The 19,454-nt window shown below is 41.3% G+C and overlaps 1 protein-coding gene across 2 annotated transcripts in view; it reads right to left on the bottom strand.

Moving 5' to 3' along the window:
• NUP43 (nucleoporin 43) overlaps positions 1–19,454 on the bottom strand; it is a 784,265-nt gene that overhangs the window by 272,244 nt on the left and 492,567 nt on the right. For both annotated transcript variants that reach the window (XM_044069310.1, XM_044069319.1), the window contains one exon: positions 12,381–12,516. In XM_044069310.1, the coding sequence (XP_043925245.1) occupies positions 12,381–12,516 (136 nt within the window). The remainder of the gene's footprint in view (positions 1–12,380; positions 12,517–19,454) is intronic.

The following is a 19,454-nucleotide window of genomic DNA, read 5'->3' as shown; positions in this document are numbered from 1 at the left end:
CCCTTTAATAATACTTTACAGAGTTTGTAGTAAGCTAATAAGGATAATGCAACTCCATGGTGGTAGGACGATATTGCTACTACATGAATTTTGAAGAAGTAGTAGGCTAGTCCCTTTATGAAAGGGTTCTGTTAACACGGTCGGTACTTGAACAACTGGAGCTAAAAAAAAAAAAAGGGATCAACATGTTGCTCATTTGCTGATGAAGAAGATGTATTCCACTTGCCTCTAAATTTTTCTGGTTGAAGGTTTCTGAGAGTCTGTAAAAGTCCATCACTTGTGGTGGAGACAGAGTCGCCACCACTGGAAGTAAAGAAAGCAAGTGGTTAATCGAAGTGACTGTCTGGGTGACACTGACTCGATGGGTAAAGACAGAAAATGAGGGTGCTGTGGGAGAAGGGGTTTTCTTCCTAGTTGTGGCCAAAGCAGCATGGAAGCAAATTTGGCATGGAGGAATAGGGTTATGAGAATGACACTGGCTTTGTACATACTTTTCTATAGGAATTTGGCCATTAGAGATAATGGAGGAAAAGCATAAAGGAACCACAGAGGATAATCATGGGCCAATGTGTCTTCATGGGGGATTATCCCTCTTGAAAGATAATGACAAAAATACTTGTTGCACCTGGATTTGGATGGTGAAGCAGAGACTGCAACAAGACTTTGGGTCACCAATCTGTTGAAAGACTATTTGTGAGGAAGTAGAATTTTTGTCTACTCAGTCTGTCTGCAATTACTGTGTCCAACTGCCAAACAATGAATATTAGAAAATGGGAAGGCTACACCAGTCAGGATTTTGAAAGACTGACAGCAATTCCTCATGGACCAGCTAAGCTAGACTCAAGTACTGCCTTGTCACGATGGGTTTTTCCATTGCAGATGCAGTGATGAATCAAGTTGTTTAGGCAGGGGAATATTTTTATTCCTCACAATCTGATGTTGGAAGCAAGTGGAGCCAAGCACATGGTGAACAACTACGTGCGTGTGTGTGTGTGTGTGTGTGGGGAGGTTGTGGTGAGACCATAGGACAATGCTCTGAATTGACAGCAACTGTCCCTACTTGAAAGTGTAGGAATCTCCTCAATAGGACTATTTTGATATGTAGATATGCATTCAGGAGATCAAAAGAACACATCCAGTCTCTTGCCTGCAAGCAATGTAGGCTGGATTGTGCCATGACTGTCCAGAATGACTTAAACTGATTCACATGCCTCAGGTCTAAAATTTGCCTGAGGTCCTGAATCTTTCAGAACACCAAGGACCTAGAGTAATATCCTAATCCTTTCTCTTCTAGTGGGATGTTCTGGAAGACTCGTTTTGCAAAGAATTTCCACCTCCTGTTGAGTCACCACCCTTTGTCAGGGTAATATGGATGGTGGAAGGGAAGACGGTTGTTTGGGCAGATTTAAAAATGCCTCTGGATATAATTTCCCCCGATTTAACTGTCCTGTGTGATGGCTAGCCATGTAATGGGATGGAGGAAATATAGTCCCCTAACTGCCTCCAGAGTAGGACAGTTGGGCTTCCATTTAGGATTCATACTGCCTGGATTTCAAAGAGGGAGCCCAGAATCCTTGTTAATGTAGACCACCTCTGTGTCTCAGGCAGTGGTTACCAGATAAATTGAGTTTGCCTTGAAAATCTATTACACTACTGATTGTTTTGAGGCTGATGGTATTTTCTAAACCAGATAGGCTTGGCTCCAATCTGGTTCCACCGAAATGATCTTGGGGAGATAAAAACTTAACCCCCAATAGCTGCAAGCATTTTGCCCTCCTGCTCTCACTGTTGCAGCATACTGTTGACTTTCTACCTAAAACTAATTGGGGATCCATCAAAAAGGCACTGATGAAACATGCTCTGAAGTTCTGTGAAACTTGTAATGTGAAGCCAGGCCTGAAGTTACACTGCAATGCTTGAGCCAGTGAACCTAGCTGCTCCCTCTGTTGTGTTATGCAACAGTCACATGAAGAGTGAAGTAAATAAATTAAATTAGTGGTCACCCAAGTATCCAATTGTTTTCAAAAGTCTCCAGTAGACAACTCTTTCAGAGCTTCCATGGTTTTGTCTGCCAGATCAGTCTGAAATATTACCATGTACACCAAGCATTTCATCACCATGTTGGAGAATGTACTTCAGTACACATACTTTCCTAATCTAGCCAGCATCTGGGAAACTTTATTTGAAGTATGAATAGCCTCTGGGACTTAATATTTTTGGCCACTGACATTACAATGGAATCAGTAAATCCTTTACTCCAATCTGATTTAATCTTGGGGGGTCCATAACACTCTATTGGGCTCCCTCTGAATCAGTTTGACATTTAGCTCCTTCCAGCTCTTGAAACAGACCATACTGATAAGCTTGTCTGGCAGAAGACGCACCACCCAGGCAGATGGGTTGAGAATCTATAGGCTTCTGCAATATCTCTTCTTCAGGGGAGGTGGAAGAACAGGCAATCTTCTCTGCCTCAGCTTTTCCAAACTTTCCCCAAATTTGGTGACCTCTGGAAGGGATTTGGGTGAAGCCTCTCCCGGCCTCAAAATCAGTATCTGGGGAGGGCGACTCTGAAGGGGGGGGTCTTTTCCTAGAAGGGCTTGGTGGGGATTCATCTGAACTCTCCAGGGGAGAAAGTAACCCTGACAGGAGTGTCTAAGCCTTTGAGGTCCTCTGTCTCTGTGGGGGTACAAGACGAATGAACAGCTCTAAAGGTTCTGCTACAATGGTACAAATCTGTGGAACCAGATGAGCTGGTGGCCGGTTTATACTGAAGTACTTGATCTAGTCTCCTCTGCACTGACAATTCTACTGAAATATGCTGGGCCGAAGCCACTGGTGCCAACCTCATCAGTCTAGAAGTCAAAGGAGAAAAGCACCACCACTGGCTATGACTATGGCTATAAGGCCACAAAGGTGGACTTCAGCAACAAAGAATAAAATGCCAAGACAGCAGACACAGACAGTAGTCTGGAAAAAGTCAGTCTTGGAGTTGGCACTGAAGCCCTCGGCTCCAAACCTCTCAGGTCTAAGCAGAGGTTGGGGCCAAGTCAGTTGGAGCAGACACCTCAATCAATGGAGATGGCACAGACATACAAGAGAGAGGAAATCATAAGGTGCTGTGAACACAGATATGGGATCGCCAGCCAGTTCTGGAAGTCCAGGTACAGAAACTGTGCCTGGGGTAGAAAGTGTAATGAAGGGGGCTGGGGTTTCTTTTTACACCACCTGTGACACTGAGGCTCTGAAAAACACACCAAACTGAAGCTACGCCTTCATAAACACAGACAACATCTTGTCTCAATCTAATTGCATGGGGCTCCTGATGGACCTAGAGGAGCAAAAGGATGCAATTAAGGTAGGATGCAAAGAAAAAAATAGGACAACTGCTATTGAGGAGATGCTTCTCATTCTCAGAGTGGCATCCTTTGACCCTGAAGAGTCTAATTTAGGACACAAAGTTGGGTGTGAAGGAGAGATGACTGAAGTAAGCCCTGGACAAGAACATGAGGCGATAGCTAGGTGAATTTTTGTTGCTGACATTTTTTTTTCAGAACGGAAGGCTTCAACTCTTCCAGTATCCCTTTCTCCCTTTTCTTCTCATGTATTTTTAGGTCACCGATCTTTTTGTCTTTCTCCTTGAAAGCTTTGCCTTTTAATAAAGCAAGTTGATTTTTTCCGATTAGGAGGATCCTAGAATTGAAATTCTTACAAACTGAACAGTCAGAATCAAGATGCTTGTGTCAGTCTTTGGGTTGGATCCTGTTCTCAAAATGATTACACTTTTCTACATTCAGAGGCCTTATCCTTCTCCACTGTAACAATACCTGCACAATGCAACCAAAAGCTACCACAAAAAAGTCTATTATCAGCACTACCTAAATTTGGGGAAAAAAAGAAAAGTCTATGCTTATAACAGTTTCTTTTAAAGTATTAGACATGGGGTGGGGAGGGAATGAAAGAGGAAAAGTCCGAAAGAAAAAATAGTATAAAAATCTACTTTTAGTAGTGAGTCTGGTAGAGAACAAGTAACTTGTACGATGAAATAGATTACCTGCCCCCACAAAAAAGTTGAGGAAATTCACAAAAAATATCAAACACCCAAGACAGCACTGACAAAAATGCTGAAGAGCTGACAGCAGCAATAAGGTCTGGACAGCTAGCTGAAAGCAGTGCATTATGGGATGGGGGAGCTTGACCTAGCCAGAGTTCTTGTTGTTGCTGTGGAGAACTGGTACCTTTGGGAACCAATCCCATTGATTTCCAATGTCTAGACAAGAACAACTTAAAACACTGATTACCTAAATACTCTAATACCTCAAAAAGCTAAATAAACTTCTAAGTGTAGAGTACCATAACAGACTTTTTTTTTTTTTTTTTTTTTTTTTTTTACAGTACCCTCACTACACTAATTTATATTTGTCATACACCTGATGGGTACAGCTAATAATAAAGGTATGTATTATAAATTTTAATGGCATTGCCTACAAATTCACTGGTCAAAAATAAGCATGCCACAAATGGCACAGCCGAATATATGTTTTTCATTTACACACACATTTAGTTAAACCACATCAAAAATACATACCCCACAATTGCTAGATAAAGGAGACTCAAATGCAGTAGAACCAGTTGTGGTGGCCAAGGTGGGGGAGAAAATGGCTTCTTCCTAACATACTTTGTCATGTTTAAGTCTGCCAGTAACAATTTGGAAGGGTGAACAGCCAAAGGAACACAGACTAGGTAGCCTCATTTGGTGATGGTTTCTGTAGGTTCCAAGCTTATCAAAATAAAGACAAACCACCACACCGGTGTTTATCATCACTACAGGTTTTATTGCACACCATCTAAGCAATTACACCTATGTGTTGGTAAGTGTGAAGGCTGCCAGCCTAGCTAAATAGGATTTTGTAGATAACTCTATCATTTGTAAATATTAATGTAAGCCACATGCTTGTTCTCTTAAATGTAAGAAAATTATGGTAAATGATGAACTTCAAAAATGTAACCACATTGCACTGTGCTGGAGAAAAGCAGATAAGTCAAGCACTGTACAATTGATTGATCTCAAAATTTAGGAGCCGAGATGTCTTAATGAAGGAAGTCTTCCTATTGTTTTGAGACCAGAGATAATGGCTAGAATTTACATATATAATGTCTTTTATTGGTCTGGCTTCCTGACCAGCTGCAAGATCAAATGGGCTGTTGCACTCCGTTTCTGTTAGCCTGGGAAACTGGGAATAATGATGTAATCTGAAATGAGTCAGTGGTACTGTGTTATCAATTTAAGGATAGAGAGAGAATCATAGCATTTTGCATTTGTTTTCAGAACTGACAACATCACCAGTACTGCCTTGCTCTATATGCAAGTTTATTTTAGAACTGAGTTTGCTCTTAGATATAAACAGGAAATAGTAAGTCTAGTCTAGCTGTTTTCTGTATTGATGTCAGAACTTTTCTACTGTATTATTTTAAGTATTTCTCTGTGATCTCTGAACTCTTGACTAGCACTGTGTATTAAGAAGTATTGCCTTGTGTTATTATTTATTAAATATTTTAAACCTTTCAACTGTGGCTGTTGTATGTAGAGATAATTTAGGCTCTAGAGTACATTGCATGTATATAGTGATACTGTCCAAGCCACTCCAAATAAGTCTTGCTGTTCATCACACTTACCATTTGGATAATAATATTGCACAGTAATAATTGGACACCCTTTGATAAGGGTCTTATTACTAGCCGATATTATTGGTTGGTGGCAAGTGGTACTACCATATAGTCTAGGCAGAAGGGGCATATAGCTGGAGAACCTGTGCCAGCCTTCCACAGGAGTGTCTGCAGGTTTGTATATAACTCGTATCTCAAAGTGTGTGTGTGTGTCAGCTAATTGGACAGGGACACGAAGTACTGGTTGGACAGAGAGGGTGCTAGAGGTTTTGGCTTGACCACTAGGTTACGAGCTGAACCCTATAGCTGTGCCAGTGGGGAGTCTTATTGGGGATCTGGAGAGAAAAGGAGAAAACAGCCCCAGACTGACTGTGATCTCTGTGTGCTCTTAAGAGAAATTTTACTTTACTGTGTATGTATTTGTTATCCTTCCCAATGTGGACGCCCCTCACTGGTGTTAGTGGTAAGGATCGAGGCTCCTTGATTGCTGGGCCAGTGCACAGGCGTCACATATTGTTTGGCAGTGGTGGAATATCCACACCAAATACTAACTGGCTAGCAATTGGCTTGTAGTGGTGTGGATAGTGAATTCTTGTAGCTTGTGTACAGTGATCACTGAAGGTGTTTTTGTACTCTAAATCAGCCACGCAGTGAATGTTCAGAGTTCAAATCACAATTGTTTCATTTCTTTTGTGAGCTTAGTCAGCTAGGGAGAACAAGCAAGCATGTCAGCAGAGGAGTACGGAAAGCTGCCAAGGAGCCAGTTGGCTGAGATGCGACAGGCTAAAGGACTGGTGCAGGGAAACCTGACTAGGGCAGACATGATTGCAGCTTTAGTCACAGCTGCATCAGAAAACAGCAACCAGGAGGACGATCAGACTGGCCATGGAGATGTACAACACTCAGGGAAGGGACAGCTCAACCTTTGTGCAGAGGACTTAAAAATCTATCTGGAGCTAAAGAGATTTGAGTTTTAGGCCAGGCGTTTGGAAATGGAAGCTGTGGAAAAGGAGAAGCAGCACGAAAAGATGCTGACTCTTTACCAGAGTCATGGAGGTAATGGGGAAGGGAGTAACTGGACCCCAGAAGCACAAGAGGCAAATACATTTCTTTCGCAGTTTACAGAGCAGGATACTTTTGATAGTTACATTCATATGTTTGAGAGGGTATGTAAACAGTATGATGTTGACAAAAAGCTCTGGGTACGGTTCATGACCCCCTTACTCCACGATAAAGTTGTAACTATTTTGTCCAAAATATATGACGTTGACTGTTTTGATTATACTGCTGTTAAGAATTGCTTGCTAGATTTTTTTAAGCTAACACCTGAAACTTGTAGGAAAATGTTTCGTAAGCATAGACGCAAGGCAGATGAAAGCGTGTGTGAATATGTTGCTGAACTGAGCACTTATTTTCATTGGTGGGTAAGTGGATGTCAATTCACCACTTTTGAAGGGCTGGCAGACCTTTTGGTGAGGGAAAAAGCCCTTAGCACTTTGTCTATCAGCTAACCAGATCCTCATGTCCTCAGGCAATGTGCTACTTCAGATGAGATGGGGAAGAAGGGAGACCTATAACCTGGTAAGCAGGGCATCCTGCACAGGAAAGGGACCCCCAGTACTACTCATTGGTCTAAAACAACCCATGGTGGGCAGCCCAGACTGCCCCCAACAGAATCTGACACTATCAGGGGAAGTCACTAGCCCAGGTACACGTCCAGGACCTAGGGTTAAATGTTTTGAATGCAGCCACCAGTGGACCATGTGGCATGCAGATGTCCACAGAGGCAAGTTGGGGAACAAAAGGTAAGAGAGCCAGTAAGTGGGAAAGACAAAATGCCAATAGTAGGTTGTCTCGAGACAACAGGGCTACCGAGTTACCATCCTGCAGATGTCCTGATAAGGAAGGATTCTGATGAGGCAGTACTATGTGTTAATGCAGTTACACACAGTCAGGCTTTGAGACAAGCATGTGGGTCTGGTAGCCTGGGGGAGACCCAGACAGACCACATACTTGCAGCCAGGACTGGTGAGGTGGTTACTTCAGGGAGGGAGCTACGCTGTAGCAGTGAGACCGAAGGTGAGCCACAGCTGCTTGTGGGTACTGATGTTCCTTTGGACAGAGTGACTGCAAAGGTGGAGGTGAGTAGTACTACCCAGGCTGACAGTAAGGCACCACTGTCATAAGATGCCAGACTTCATGTGGAAGGGGAGCTGGGAAGGGTTACAAAGAGAGAGTTGAGAGAGGCTCAGCTCTGAGACCCTACATCGCAAGGCCTGGGGCAGGTAGCTAGGGAGGCACCTGATTCTCAAGGAAAGGGGGAACCCGTATACTGGGACAAAGGGCTACTCTGTATAGAGAGTGGACCCCTGAGGGAGGGCTAGAAGGTGAGAGAATATAGCAGTTGGTAGTGCCTAGAGCCTACCATCTGGCACTTCTAGCCATAACCCATCATATTCCCTTTACAGGTCATATGGCATATAACGTACAAAGAGACGTATTATGCAGATCTTCAATTGGCCTGGAATTTCCAGAGATGTGACCGGGTACTGCAGGACCTGTGAGCAGTGCCAAAAGGTAGGCAAGGCAGGAGGACAAGGTGAGAGCTCCTTTGATGCCTTTGCCTGTGACTGAGGAGCCATTTCAGAGAGTAGCTATGGATATTGTGGGGCATCTGAGTACCGCAAGTTCCACAGGGAAAAAGTATATTCTAGTGGTAGTAGATTATGCTACAAGATGGCCCGAGGCAGTGGCTTTGTCCTCTATTGAGGCAGAAAATGTGACAAATGCTTTGTTAGAGATTTTCAGCAGGGTACGTTTCCCAAAAGAAATACTGACAGAGGTGCCAATATCACGTCAGATCTGCTGGCTTGTCTGTGGAAGTACTGTGTGGTGAAGCACCTGAAGACTACCCCCTACCATCCCTAGACTAATGGTCTTGAGAGGTTAAACTCTACACTCAAGTCCATGCTACGGGCATTTGTAGATCATTTTAAGAGGCAGTGGGACAAATATTTGCCCTATCTGTTTGCTTACAGAGAGGTTCCCCAGGAATCTACAGGTTTTTCACCATTTGAGTGAGGGGTCCTCTAGATTTAATTTGTGATGAGTGGGAAGGTGAGTGTGTTGTGGCATATGTCCTAAACCTCAGGACAAGGCTCAGGGGAACTCATGGGTTTGGCTCAGGAGAACCTGGCAGAAGCCCAACAGAAAAAGATAGGGTATGAAAGGAATGCTCGAGCTAGAGAGTATGCTGTAGGGCAGCAGGTAATGGTTCTCATTCCTGTCAGACACAACAAGCTGCAAGTAGCTTGGGAGGGACCCTACAAGGTGGTAAGAAAGTTAAGTGATGTCAACAACATTGTGGAACTGCTAGGCAGGGGCACAAACTGTACCAAGTTAACATCATGAAACCTTACCATGATAGGGAGGCCCTTGTGCTGAGTATTTGCAGTGGCTTGCAGGAGGAGTCTGAGGGAGATCTGGTGACTGATCTCCTCAGTGAGTCTCGGATTGACACCTCAGTGGAAGGGGTAGCAATGTCCCAGCAGCTATCTCCTACCCAGGTTCAAGAAAGCCGAGCAGTGTTACAGGAGTTTGGGGACATGTTCACTGGGAAACCAGGGTGCACCCACCTGGTGCAGCAACATGTGGATACAGAACCCCAAAGGCCTATTGGGCAGGCCCCTTATATGGTGCCTGAGAGAGTCCAACAGACTCTGAGGAAGGAGTTACAGGAAAAGTTGGAACTAGGGGTAATTCAATAGTCCAGCAGTCCCTGGGCCTATTCAGTGGTGCCAAAGAAGGATGGCAGCACTAGGTTCTGTGTGGATTACAAAAAATTAAGTAGTCACACAGAGTCAGAAGCTTACCCCATATGCCTAGGACAGATGAGGCCCTAGAGCAGCTGGATGGGACTAAGTATCTTACAACCACTGATCTTACGAAGGGTTATAGGCAGGTGTCCTAGACTCCCAGTGCTAGAAAGAAGTCAGCCTTTGTGATAACTTTTGGCTTGTATGAGTTCACACAGATGCCCTTTGGGATGAAAAATGCCCCCAGCAACTTTCCAGAAGCTGGTAGATCATATCCTAGCAGGAGCAGGATGGGTTTTTGTCCTTGCTTACCTAGATGATATTGCCATCTACAACCATTCCTGGCAAGAGCACTTCAACATGTCAGGGAAGTGCTGGGCAGACTACATAGGACAGGGCTGACCATTAAGCCCAGCAAATGTCAGGTGGGTATGGCAGAGGTCTCCTAACTGGGACAGAGTTTGGAGTGGTAAGATCGGGCTAGAACTTGCAAAAGTAGTAGCCATTCAGGCATGGCCTGTACCGGTTATCAAAATGCAGGTGAGGGCATTCATAGGGACAGCATGGTACTACAGAAAGTTCGCCCCCAGTTACAGTACCACAGCTGCTCTCCTCACACACATGACAAGGAAAAACAGGCCAGATAAGGCAGTGTGGACTCCAGCATGTGAGCGGGCATTCCAGAAGCTTAAAGAAGCTTTGGGAGGACCCTCTGTGTTAGCCAGTCCAGATTACAGTAAAGACTTTGTTATGCAGGTGGATGCTTCAAACCATGGGGTGAGGACTATACTTAGTCATATTTCTTCAGAGGGAGAAGAGCACCCAGTGGTTTATCTCAGTCATAGGCTCCAACCCAGGGAGGAATGCTATGCAGCTGTAGAAAAGGAATGCCTTGCCATAGTGTGGGCACTGCAGAAAATTCAGCCTTATCTGCACGGAAGAAAATTCACTGCAGTTACAGACCACACTCCCCTAAAATGGTTACACAGAGCCACCAGGAAAATGCCAAGTTGCTAAGATGGAGCCTAGGGTTGCAAGCATATGTCAGTGCAGCACCACAGTGTGATTAGCAATGACAATGCAGATGGGCTCTCAAGACAGGGGAATGGGGTAAGGTACACTTAGATAGACCTAACCCTCTCAAGCAACGTTTCTCAAGAATCACTTGAAAAACTAATGAGTTCTCTGGGTGGGGGGGGGGGGGGGTATGTGAAGGCTGACAGCCTAGCTAGATAGGATTTTGTAGACAATTCTGTCATTAATAAATAATGTAAGCCACATGCTTGTTTGCTTAAATGTAAGAAAATGATGGTAAATGTTGAACTTCCACGCTGCAATCTGCTGGAGAAAAGCTGATAAGTCAAGCATTGTATAATTGTTTAATTTCAAAACTCGAAGCCGAGATGTCTGAATGAAGAAAGTCTTCCTATTGTTTTGCAACCAGAGTTAATGGTAAGAATTTACAGGTATAATGTCTTTTATTGCTCTGGCTTCCTGACCATCTGCAAGATAAAAAGAGCTGTTACACCCAGTTTCTGTTAGCCTGGGAAATGGGGAATAATGATGTAATCTGAAAATGAGTCAGTGGTACTGTGTTATCAATTTTAGGACAGAGAGAGAATCAGGGCATTTTGCATTTGTTTTCAGAATTGACATCACCAGCACTGCCTTGCTCTATATGCAAGTTTATTTTAAAACTGTTTGCTCTTAGATATAGATAGGAAATAGTAAGTCTAGCCCAGCAAGTTTTCTGTATTGCTGTCAGAACTCTTCTACTGTATTACTTTAAGCATTTCTCTGTGACCTCTGAACGTTTGACTAGCAGTTTATTAAGTATTGTATTGTGTTTAAAAACCTTTCAACTGTGGCTGTTTTATGTAGAGATAATTTAAGCTCTACAGTACATTGCATGTATATAGCTACACTGTCCAAGGCACTCCAAATAAGCCTTGCTGTTCATCACACTTACCATTTGGATAATAACATTGCACAATAATAACTGGACACCCTTTGATAAGGGCCTTATTAGTAGCTGATATTAGTGGTTGGTGGCAAGTGGTACTACCGTATAGCCTGAGCCGAAAGGGGAATAGCTGGAGAACCTGGGCCAGCCTTCCCCAGGAGTATTTCTGTGTTTGTATACAACTCATATCTCAAAAGTGTGCGCGTGTGTGTGTGTGTGTGTGTGTGTGTGTGTGTGTGTGTCAGCTACTTGGGCAGGGACACGAAGCACTGGTTGGACAGCGAAGGTGCTGAAGGTTTTAGCTTGACCACTAGGCTAAGATCTGGACCCTATAGCTGTGCCAGTGGGGAGTCTTATTGGGGATCTGGAGAGAAAGGGAGAAACCATCCCCAGACTGATTGTGATTCTCTGTGTGTTCTTAAGGGAAATTTTACTTTACTGTGTGTGTATTTGTTATCCTTCCCAATGTGGACGCCCCTCACTGGTGTTAATGGTGAGGATTGAGGCTCCTTGATTGCTGGGCCAGTGCATGGGCGTCACAGTAAGTCTTTTGATTTTTCAGATTAAGTTGACATATTAAGCTTAAACTGAGGGTGTGCATACATTTTTGTTATCCTGGTTCACAAATGAAAGATTAGACACTACCCTTAGCTTTACAGCATGCTGTCTTTCAGTAAACATTATCACAAAGTCGCAAACCTACAGACAAGTCCTCAAAAAAGCGAACAAGTTATAACTCCTTAGTCATGTCTGCCCTTTTAAAAAAGTAAAGTATATCTCCTTACCAGTTAAACTGTTGGCAAATAAAGTTTATAGTTTGTACAAGACACATGGTCCTCTTGCATGCAGAAGTAAGGACCAGAAACATGCATCCACAATATGTTCTATAACTGCTCTATTAACTGTCTCAATTAAAAAAAAAAAAAAAAAAAACTTACACAGAAAATATTTGAGAAGGTTCATTTCCTTGCTGTCTAGAGTCCCATATTTTCAGCTGTCCATTTGAATTGACTGTTAGTATCTCTGTGGTTCGAAGAAAGGTCACAGCATGAAGTGTACTGCTGTCTGCATTATCTGTACAACAAGAGGTGATACCATCAGCACCATAAACCTGTGTCTGAAGATCTACTGCAATAAAACAATTCCCAAAGTTGTTAGGTGAAATAAACAAATGAATCCTGAAATCTTAACTGTAAAGACTAAAAGCATGAGGACTGTGCAAGTTATAAGAACTGAAAATTGCAAAGTATTCTAAAGAAGACAGACGGATAAGAGAATTGGGTCAACAACAATGGGTCAGGGGTCGGCAAAAAATAAAAGAAAAACTCTAGTATCTACCACTTCTGCACAGAGGAAACTCAACAAGTCTAACAGACACTTTGCCCAGTAAAGTCTGTAAACTTTTGAAAGTACAAAGATACATTCATCATTTTTTCAGAATGATGAATGACTTCTTGAGAGCAAAGCACCATGCTGCCCAAGTGAATACAGCACATCTGTGACCTCTGTAGAGCACTGCAAATCATATATTAAAAAGAACAAATACCTCTATCTCTCCCTCTCGCTCTTTATATACAAACAAGGAATTACCTTTACCTTGTGAAATGCTTAGTTGTTCAAGTCTGCAGATGTTGAAAGGAGGAAGACTGCAGAAGGTGAGTGTTGGTTTGTGATGTTAATACTTAAATTCTAAGTTATGTACTCACCAAAACTAGGCAACTGTGTTGTCCATTTTCATTCTTGAAAAAAAAAAAAAAAAAACAGTTTGAATTGGGATGTAGTGCCGAAAAATAAACTAACAACTCACATAAAGACACTACTAAGACCACCACACCAGTCCAGAATCCGGAAAACCAATTTATTATGGAAGGAGGTTAAAACCGATCAAATAAGACAAACTTTAAACAGAAACACTTTAAAATCGCTGTATTTTCATCCAAATGGACACCATCAGATGCGAGATATCCTGTATAAAACCAAAACTTTCAGTTATATAACCTCCCTGAAAACTCAAGCCACCAACTGAATACAAGTATCAATTAAAATCATTAAAACTTCCCTTAAAACATTGTCATTGAATGAAATTAATATTTATAAATACTTTTCTTTGTACATCAAATTGAAAGAAAAAATATATATAACAAAAAACAGACATAAAAATGTATGAAAATGTATATATAAAATAAGCTACTACTTCCTACTAATTCAAAAGCACAATGAAAGCACAATAAAAGGAACTTTACCACCATCTAGTGATGGTTTTGAAAACTGCAATAAATTCAAACACTTGGAACTGTATAAGGTGTCTCAAATGAGGTTCTTTTAAAAAGCGAGTTTGTAAAACAAATTTAATTCGTATAAAACAAACATCCTATAACCTTGCAGCCCCCTCGGCTTCAGCACCGGGGCTAAAGACAATATCATTGACTCCAGGAGGTTTACAGGCTTCCAAAAAAACTTGCCAATATACCTCCATGTACTCAATTCTAGCTTCCCACAGACCCCCTTAAATCGGTGGGAGTTTCTTCCAAAACAAAAAACAAAAACATATCCTCCGTGCATTCAAGGGTATGCCTATATAGAACACTCCTTAAGTTGTTAGTATGTAGAGCGTATATGTGTTTATATACCATTCTCTTCAATTTTCTGTTTTACCCACATAAAAAGGCTGTGCATTTATTGCGCACTCCGATATAAACCACTCCAGTGGAATTACATGAACTACACACACTACCTTAAACACTTTTCCCCAGACTTGAAATAAAATGGCTTCTTTATTCATAATATAGTTACGCTGTAGGCAAAAACCACATTTGTATGCACCTACCCTTATACTGTTACTATGTTAAATTTTAGGACATTCTAAAACGTCCTCAATATTAAGGCCCTAGCTTTAAGTAATATTTAAGGGGAGGTTAAAAATCTCTCCAAGGCCAGATAGATTAGCAAATCTCTGCCATTCGCGTTGCACATTTCTAATAATCCCTGAATCACCATTAAAACTCTGTAATAAAAGCATGTTCATGCCCTATATCCCTGTCAGCCACCATTACCAAGGTTCCCTGTATTAATGTTCCATTCTCTAACCCTAAAATAGTAAAAATAAAAGAATTAAAAAAATAAAAGTTTATTTTATTTGATCGTTTTTAACCTCCTTCCATAATAAATTGGTTTCCATGGTTCTGGACTGGTGTTGTGGCCTTAGTAGTGCCTTTATGTGAGTTATCATTTTCATTCTTCCTTACTAATAGGTTTGGATCCAATCCTTGGATCAGACTCGGACGCATATACTAGACTTTGGATCCAGCTCTCAACCTCCTCCCTCTACCCATAATGCCTTACCCCATTCTACAACCTCCTCCCTCTACCCATAATGCCTTACCCCATTCTCCATTGCCTCAGATTGAGCTTGCTGCGCAAGTGTCCTACAGGTAAAGAGAAAAACAGGCATAGACAGACATAAAAACAGGGCTCAAACCTGGAACAGTAGGTTCCAAACAGTCCAACAGGCTCTTCAAGAAGAAAAAAGGATGGGGGATGGGTGGGTGGGATGTTGAGAAAGAATGAAAATGGACTACAGAGATGCCTAGTTATTGCAGAGTACATAACTGAAAAATCTGATGTTGTCCTTCTCATTCTTCAACATACGGGACAGAGTCGCCAAATAAGTTAACCTTGGATGGCCGCATCCACGTGTGCCTCCTTATGGCAATACCTGAACAGACTGCTCGGGAGGTACCTTCAGATGTATGAGAGATTAACCTCATCGAAGTGTTTGAAATAGACAAGAGTGGTTGGTTGAGAGGAAGTCTTTTTGAAGTCCTTAGCAGACATGGACTCTGAGTATTTGATAGTTACTTGGTCAAACCTCTCTGCAGCCTAGTAAAATGCACCAGATAATTTAGCGACTTCACTGCAAAAGTAGATGAGATGTACACTCACTTACCAAATCTGTACAGCACTCTAGACTCTCTATAAGGCGGGAGGACAGAAAATCTTTGTTATGCTAACTCTTTCTTAGTGGCTGCTGCCACCATCACAGCATCAACAGGGACTCCTTTGCTCCAGTGGGGTCTGTTCAAAGGTGGGGTCAGACTTGTCAGGACAGTTGGGGATGGGCTCAACAGTATCTGCCTCCTTCCATGACCATTGGGAAACCAGGTCAATAAGTTAATCTGAAGGGGGGTCACCAAACATGTACATGGTCCAGAACCAAAAGTCTCCAAGAACACAGATTCTTCAGGAGAAGGAGCTTGGGATGACCAACCACCTTTCTGCTTAAGGATTTCTAGAACATCTCCAAAAGAGATGTCATCAGGTAGTGATCTGGGGTATCCTCTCACTCATCAAAATCAGTGTCTTCTATGACAGACTCCATGGGGGAGTCTGTCTCCCCTATTACATGTCCTCTTCCAGGGGACCTCCTCCGTGGGATGTTCTGGAGAGGTGTCAGAAGAGAAGGGAAGTTCCTCTAGTGGAACTGACTGGAGACTAATTGGAACTGGCTGTCTCTGTGGAGTAGGTCTGGCCAACGCGGAGCTAAGAACTTATGAGGAAAAGGGGCACGATCCAAAACATGAGAAAACTGTTCTCTGTGGAGAGAAAAAGCCATTCCTACTACCTTGAAAGCCAATGGACTGTGGAAGACTCTACTTTCCTCCTCGGAACCAAAGCATCCAAAGAAGGTAGGCTGGGGCCATCTCCGGATCAGAGCCAAAAGGAAGAACTGGATCTGAGCTGTCTAGGGCCGAAGCTCCAAGAGGAAGGGATAGATCTGATAAAACCTGAGCTAACCCCCACACCCTCATACCAGGCAGCAACATCTTGGCTCAGAGACCCTCTTAGATCTGAGAGAATTGACAGTCAGGAAAATCGGAGTGGAGGAGGAAACTCTCTTCAGATCTGATTCCAAACCTCTTGGGGATCTTGGATCCTGGGGCTCTAAAACCACAGGTCGTAACAGAGAGGGAGATACAATGGACTTTGAACTCACACTCACAAATCCAGCAGGGGATAAAGCTGGCAAGACCCCCCCCCCCCCAACTGAATCTGCGCTCCAAGGAACTTTAGCATCACCCTATTCACATGCGCTTCTGACAAACTTCTGGAAGATATAGAAAATAATGTGGAAGGCGGCCTTAAATGCTTCTTTGGAGTCTGAAATAATTGTGCAAGCAAGGAGGGTGAAATAGGTTTAACCAAAAACTATGGCATATGTCTGCTACGAGACGTACTGGGCTTCGGATCTGTGGGCTTAGGATCCAAAGAGGAGGTTGCAAATGTGGGAGATAAAATAATGGGAGCAGACACCTTCGGATCCAAGGAAGGTTTCAGATCAGAGGGAAGGCTGAGAAGTTTTGGATCAGAGTATGTCAGACCCATGACTTTTCTCACTTTCTCCATTGGCTCCAAAGAAGCCCTTTGGGACATCAGAGGAGACCTTTTCCTGCATTCCACAAACTATTTTCTAAGTTTTTGAAGGGGGTTTGAGCCTCAGAAGAAGCATGAAGAAAACTTTTCAATACAAGTTTATCACGCCTGTCAGCCAAACATCTACGATTGAACACAGTGCACACTGTACAGACTGTATATTCAAGTGATTGCGTCCAAGACAGTAAACTCACTTATCATGGGCATATGAATCAGGAATCTTATGTCCACAACAAGTACATTTCTTAAAACCTGTTTGTTTCTTAGACACTGGAGCAGTATACAAGAAACACTATACAGTGATAGAAAAAGAAATATCGATCAAAGGTACAGAGAATACCAGTGATGGTTCTAACAAAATCCCTACTGCCAGCGAAAACTAAAACAGAGAATTAAAGGACAGATGAAAAGTTATTTATATTTAAAAAGTTTTACATCATTTTAAAGCTTTTGAAGAAAAAGGAAATAAACATTCTCACAAGTGCTCTTGGGCAAACCTGTGTCTAAGCACAACAGTGGCAAATGAAATCTGAGGCAATGGGGATGGAATAGGGCATTGTGGGTAGAGGGAGAAGCTCGAGTGGTGGATCTGAATTCTAGTATTTATGACCAAAACTGATCAGATCCGAATCAATTAGTGAGGAAGAATGAAAAGGATAGCATCACATCAACTGTTTACAGGTGGTATCCCTAACTGTTTACATCAAAAGTGATCAAATTAGGGGTTGGGAATGTGAGTACAAGTAGCTGTGGTTTACAGTTAGAATCAGGGCTAGGTAAGGGAATAGACGAAGAGTTTTGTGTGTGTGCGTATATATATATATATATATATATATATATATATATATATATATATATATATATATACACACACATACATACACACACACACACACATTTATACATATATATAATATATATATATATATATATATATATATATACACACACATATAAATATAAATATTTATATATATATATATATATATATACACATATATATATATATATATATATATATATATATATATATAAATATATACAGATAAATATACAGATAAATATACAGATAAATATATATGGATATATACACATATATATATATATATATATATATATATATACACACATATATATATAAATACATATATAGATATACAAATATATATATATATATATATATATATATATATAGATAGATAGATAAATATATAGAGCATTATGGATAAGCATGTCAATACAGGAGTATACAGGAAGAAATGCTATAGGAATACCCTACTACACTGACAACGTATGCATCCACCATACATATTTAATAACATCATCAAGGGTCAGAGTATTAGGATATCCAGGCTTAATGCTTCTGAAGAGGGATACCAGCAGGAAATGGAAACGTTCAAGAACAGGTTACTCAAACGTGGATACAGAGAATCAGAGGTGAAAGTAGGAATGAAGGACATGCAGCTGGTAAGACAAAGTATAGGTTCCCCGGACTATTCAGCACAACAATATACTTCTACACAATGTAAGGGCACTATACCCTATGTAAAAATACCAATGTACTATACTAGTGACAATATAAACATCAGGAATCTGATAGAAAACCATTGGCGTATTTTAACGGTGGACCCACAATTAGGAGATATAGTAGGAGATACACCGAGATATCAGTATAAGAATAAGTTTAACCTTAAGAGACTATTATGTTATCCAGCCATTAACACAGTCCAAAATGAATATAGAGGCACTAGTCGATGTGGAAAATGTAATTTCTGTACATACGTTGAAGAAGGTAATGAGTTTTATACACCCAGATACAGGTCAGACCTATAAGTTCTATGCGAATGCAGACTGTAGTAGTATTCATGTAGTATATTTGGCAGTCTGTCAAAAATGTCTCTCAATCTATGGTCGGGAAAACTAACAGGATTTACGGACTAGAATTAGAGAGCATCTTTACGCAATTAGAATAGGACATAATGTGAATGCTCTAGCCAAACATATCATGGCAAGAGGAGAGGAACATATTTTTAATATCAGAGTTATATATAGTATAACGCCTATGATGAGGGAAGGTGATATAAGGAACAGTACTGAGAGAAGGGAAATTAATTGGATCATGAAGATGAGAACAGATACAGGTAGAGGCTTAAATGAGAGAGCCTCACTAAGACCAGTACTGAGATCTAGGCGCTTGATAGCAAAGTAAAAGGCATAATGAACATGACACCTTATTGCACATCGTATTCATGAACTCGTATAAAGCCTATTTTGTCACGTTTCTTATCTTGTGTAGCTGTTTGTTTTAAGAGATTAATAGAAAAAGCATTGATCTTTGATATAATTTATGGCCAGAGAACTATGCAGATTGTAATATAAATGTGTTTTTAAAAAATTTTCTGAAGCATACGGGGAGGAACACTAATTTGCATATACACGTCTTTTTAAATAAATAAATATTGTATTTATATGTGTTTTTCAACAATGATATTAAATGGTGAAGTATAGATAAGTATTTATTAATGAGAATGTTTAGAAAATGAATTCAGTTATGTATAAGAACCATCCGTCATTAGGAAAAC

Source organism: Protopterus annectens, chromosome 1.part0 (genome assembly GCF_019279795.1).
Source record: "Protopterus annectens isolate FY-2018-M chromosome 1.part0, PAN1.0, whole genome shotgun sequence".
Taxonomy (NCBI): Eukaryota; Metazoa; Chordata; order Ceratodontiformes; family Protopteridae; genus Protopterus; species Protopterus annectens.
The sequence above is the reverse complement of the archived record's forward strand: the minus strand, read 5'-3'. Positions and strand labels throughout refer to the sequence as shown.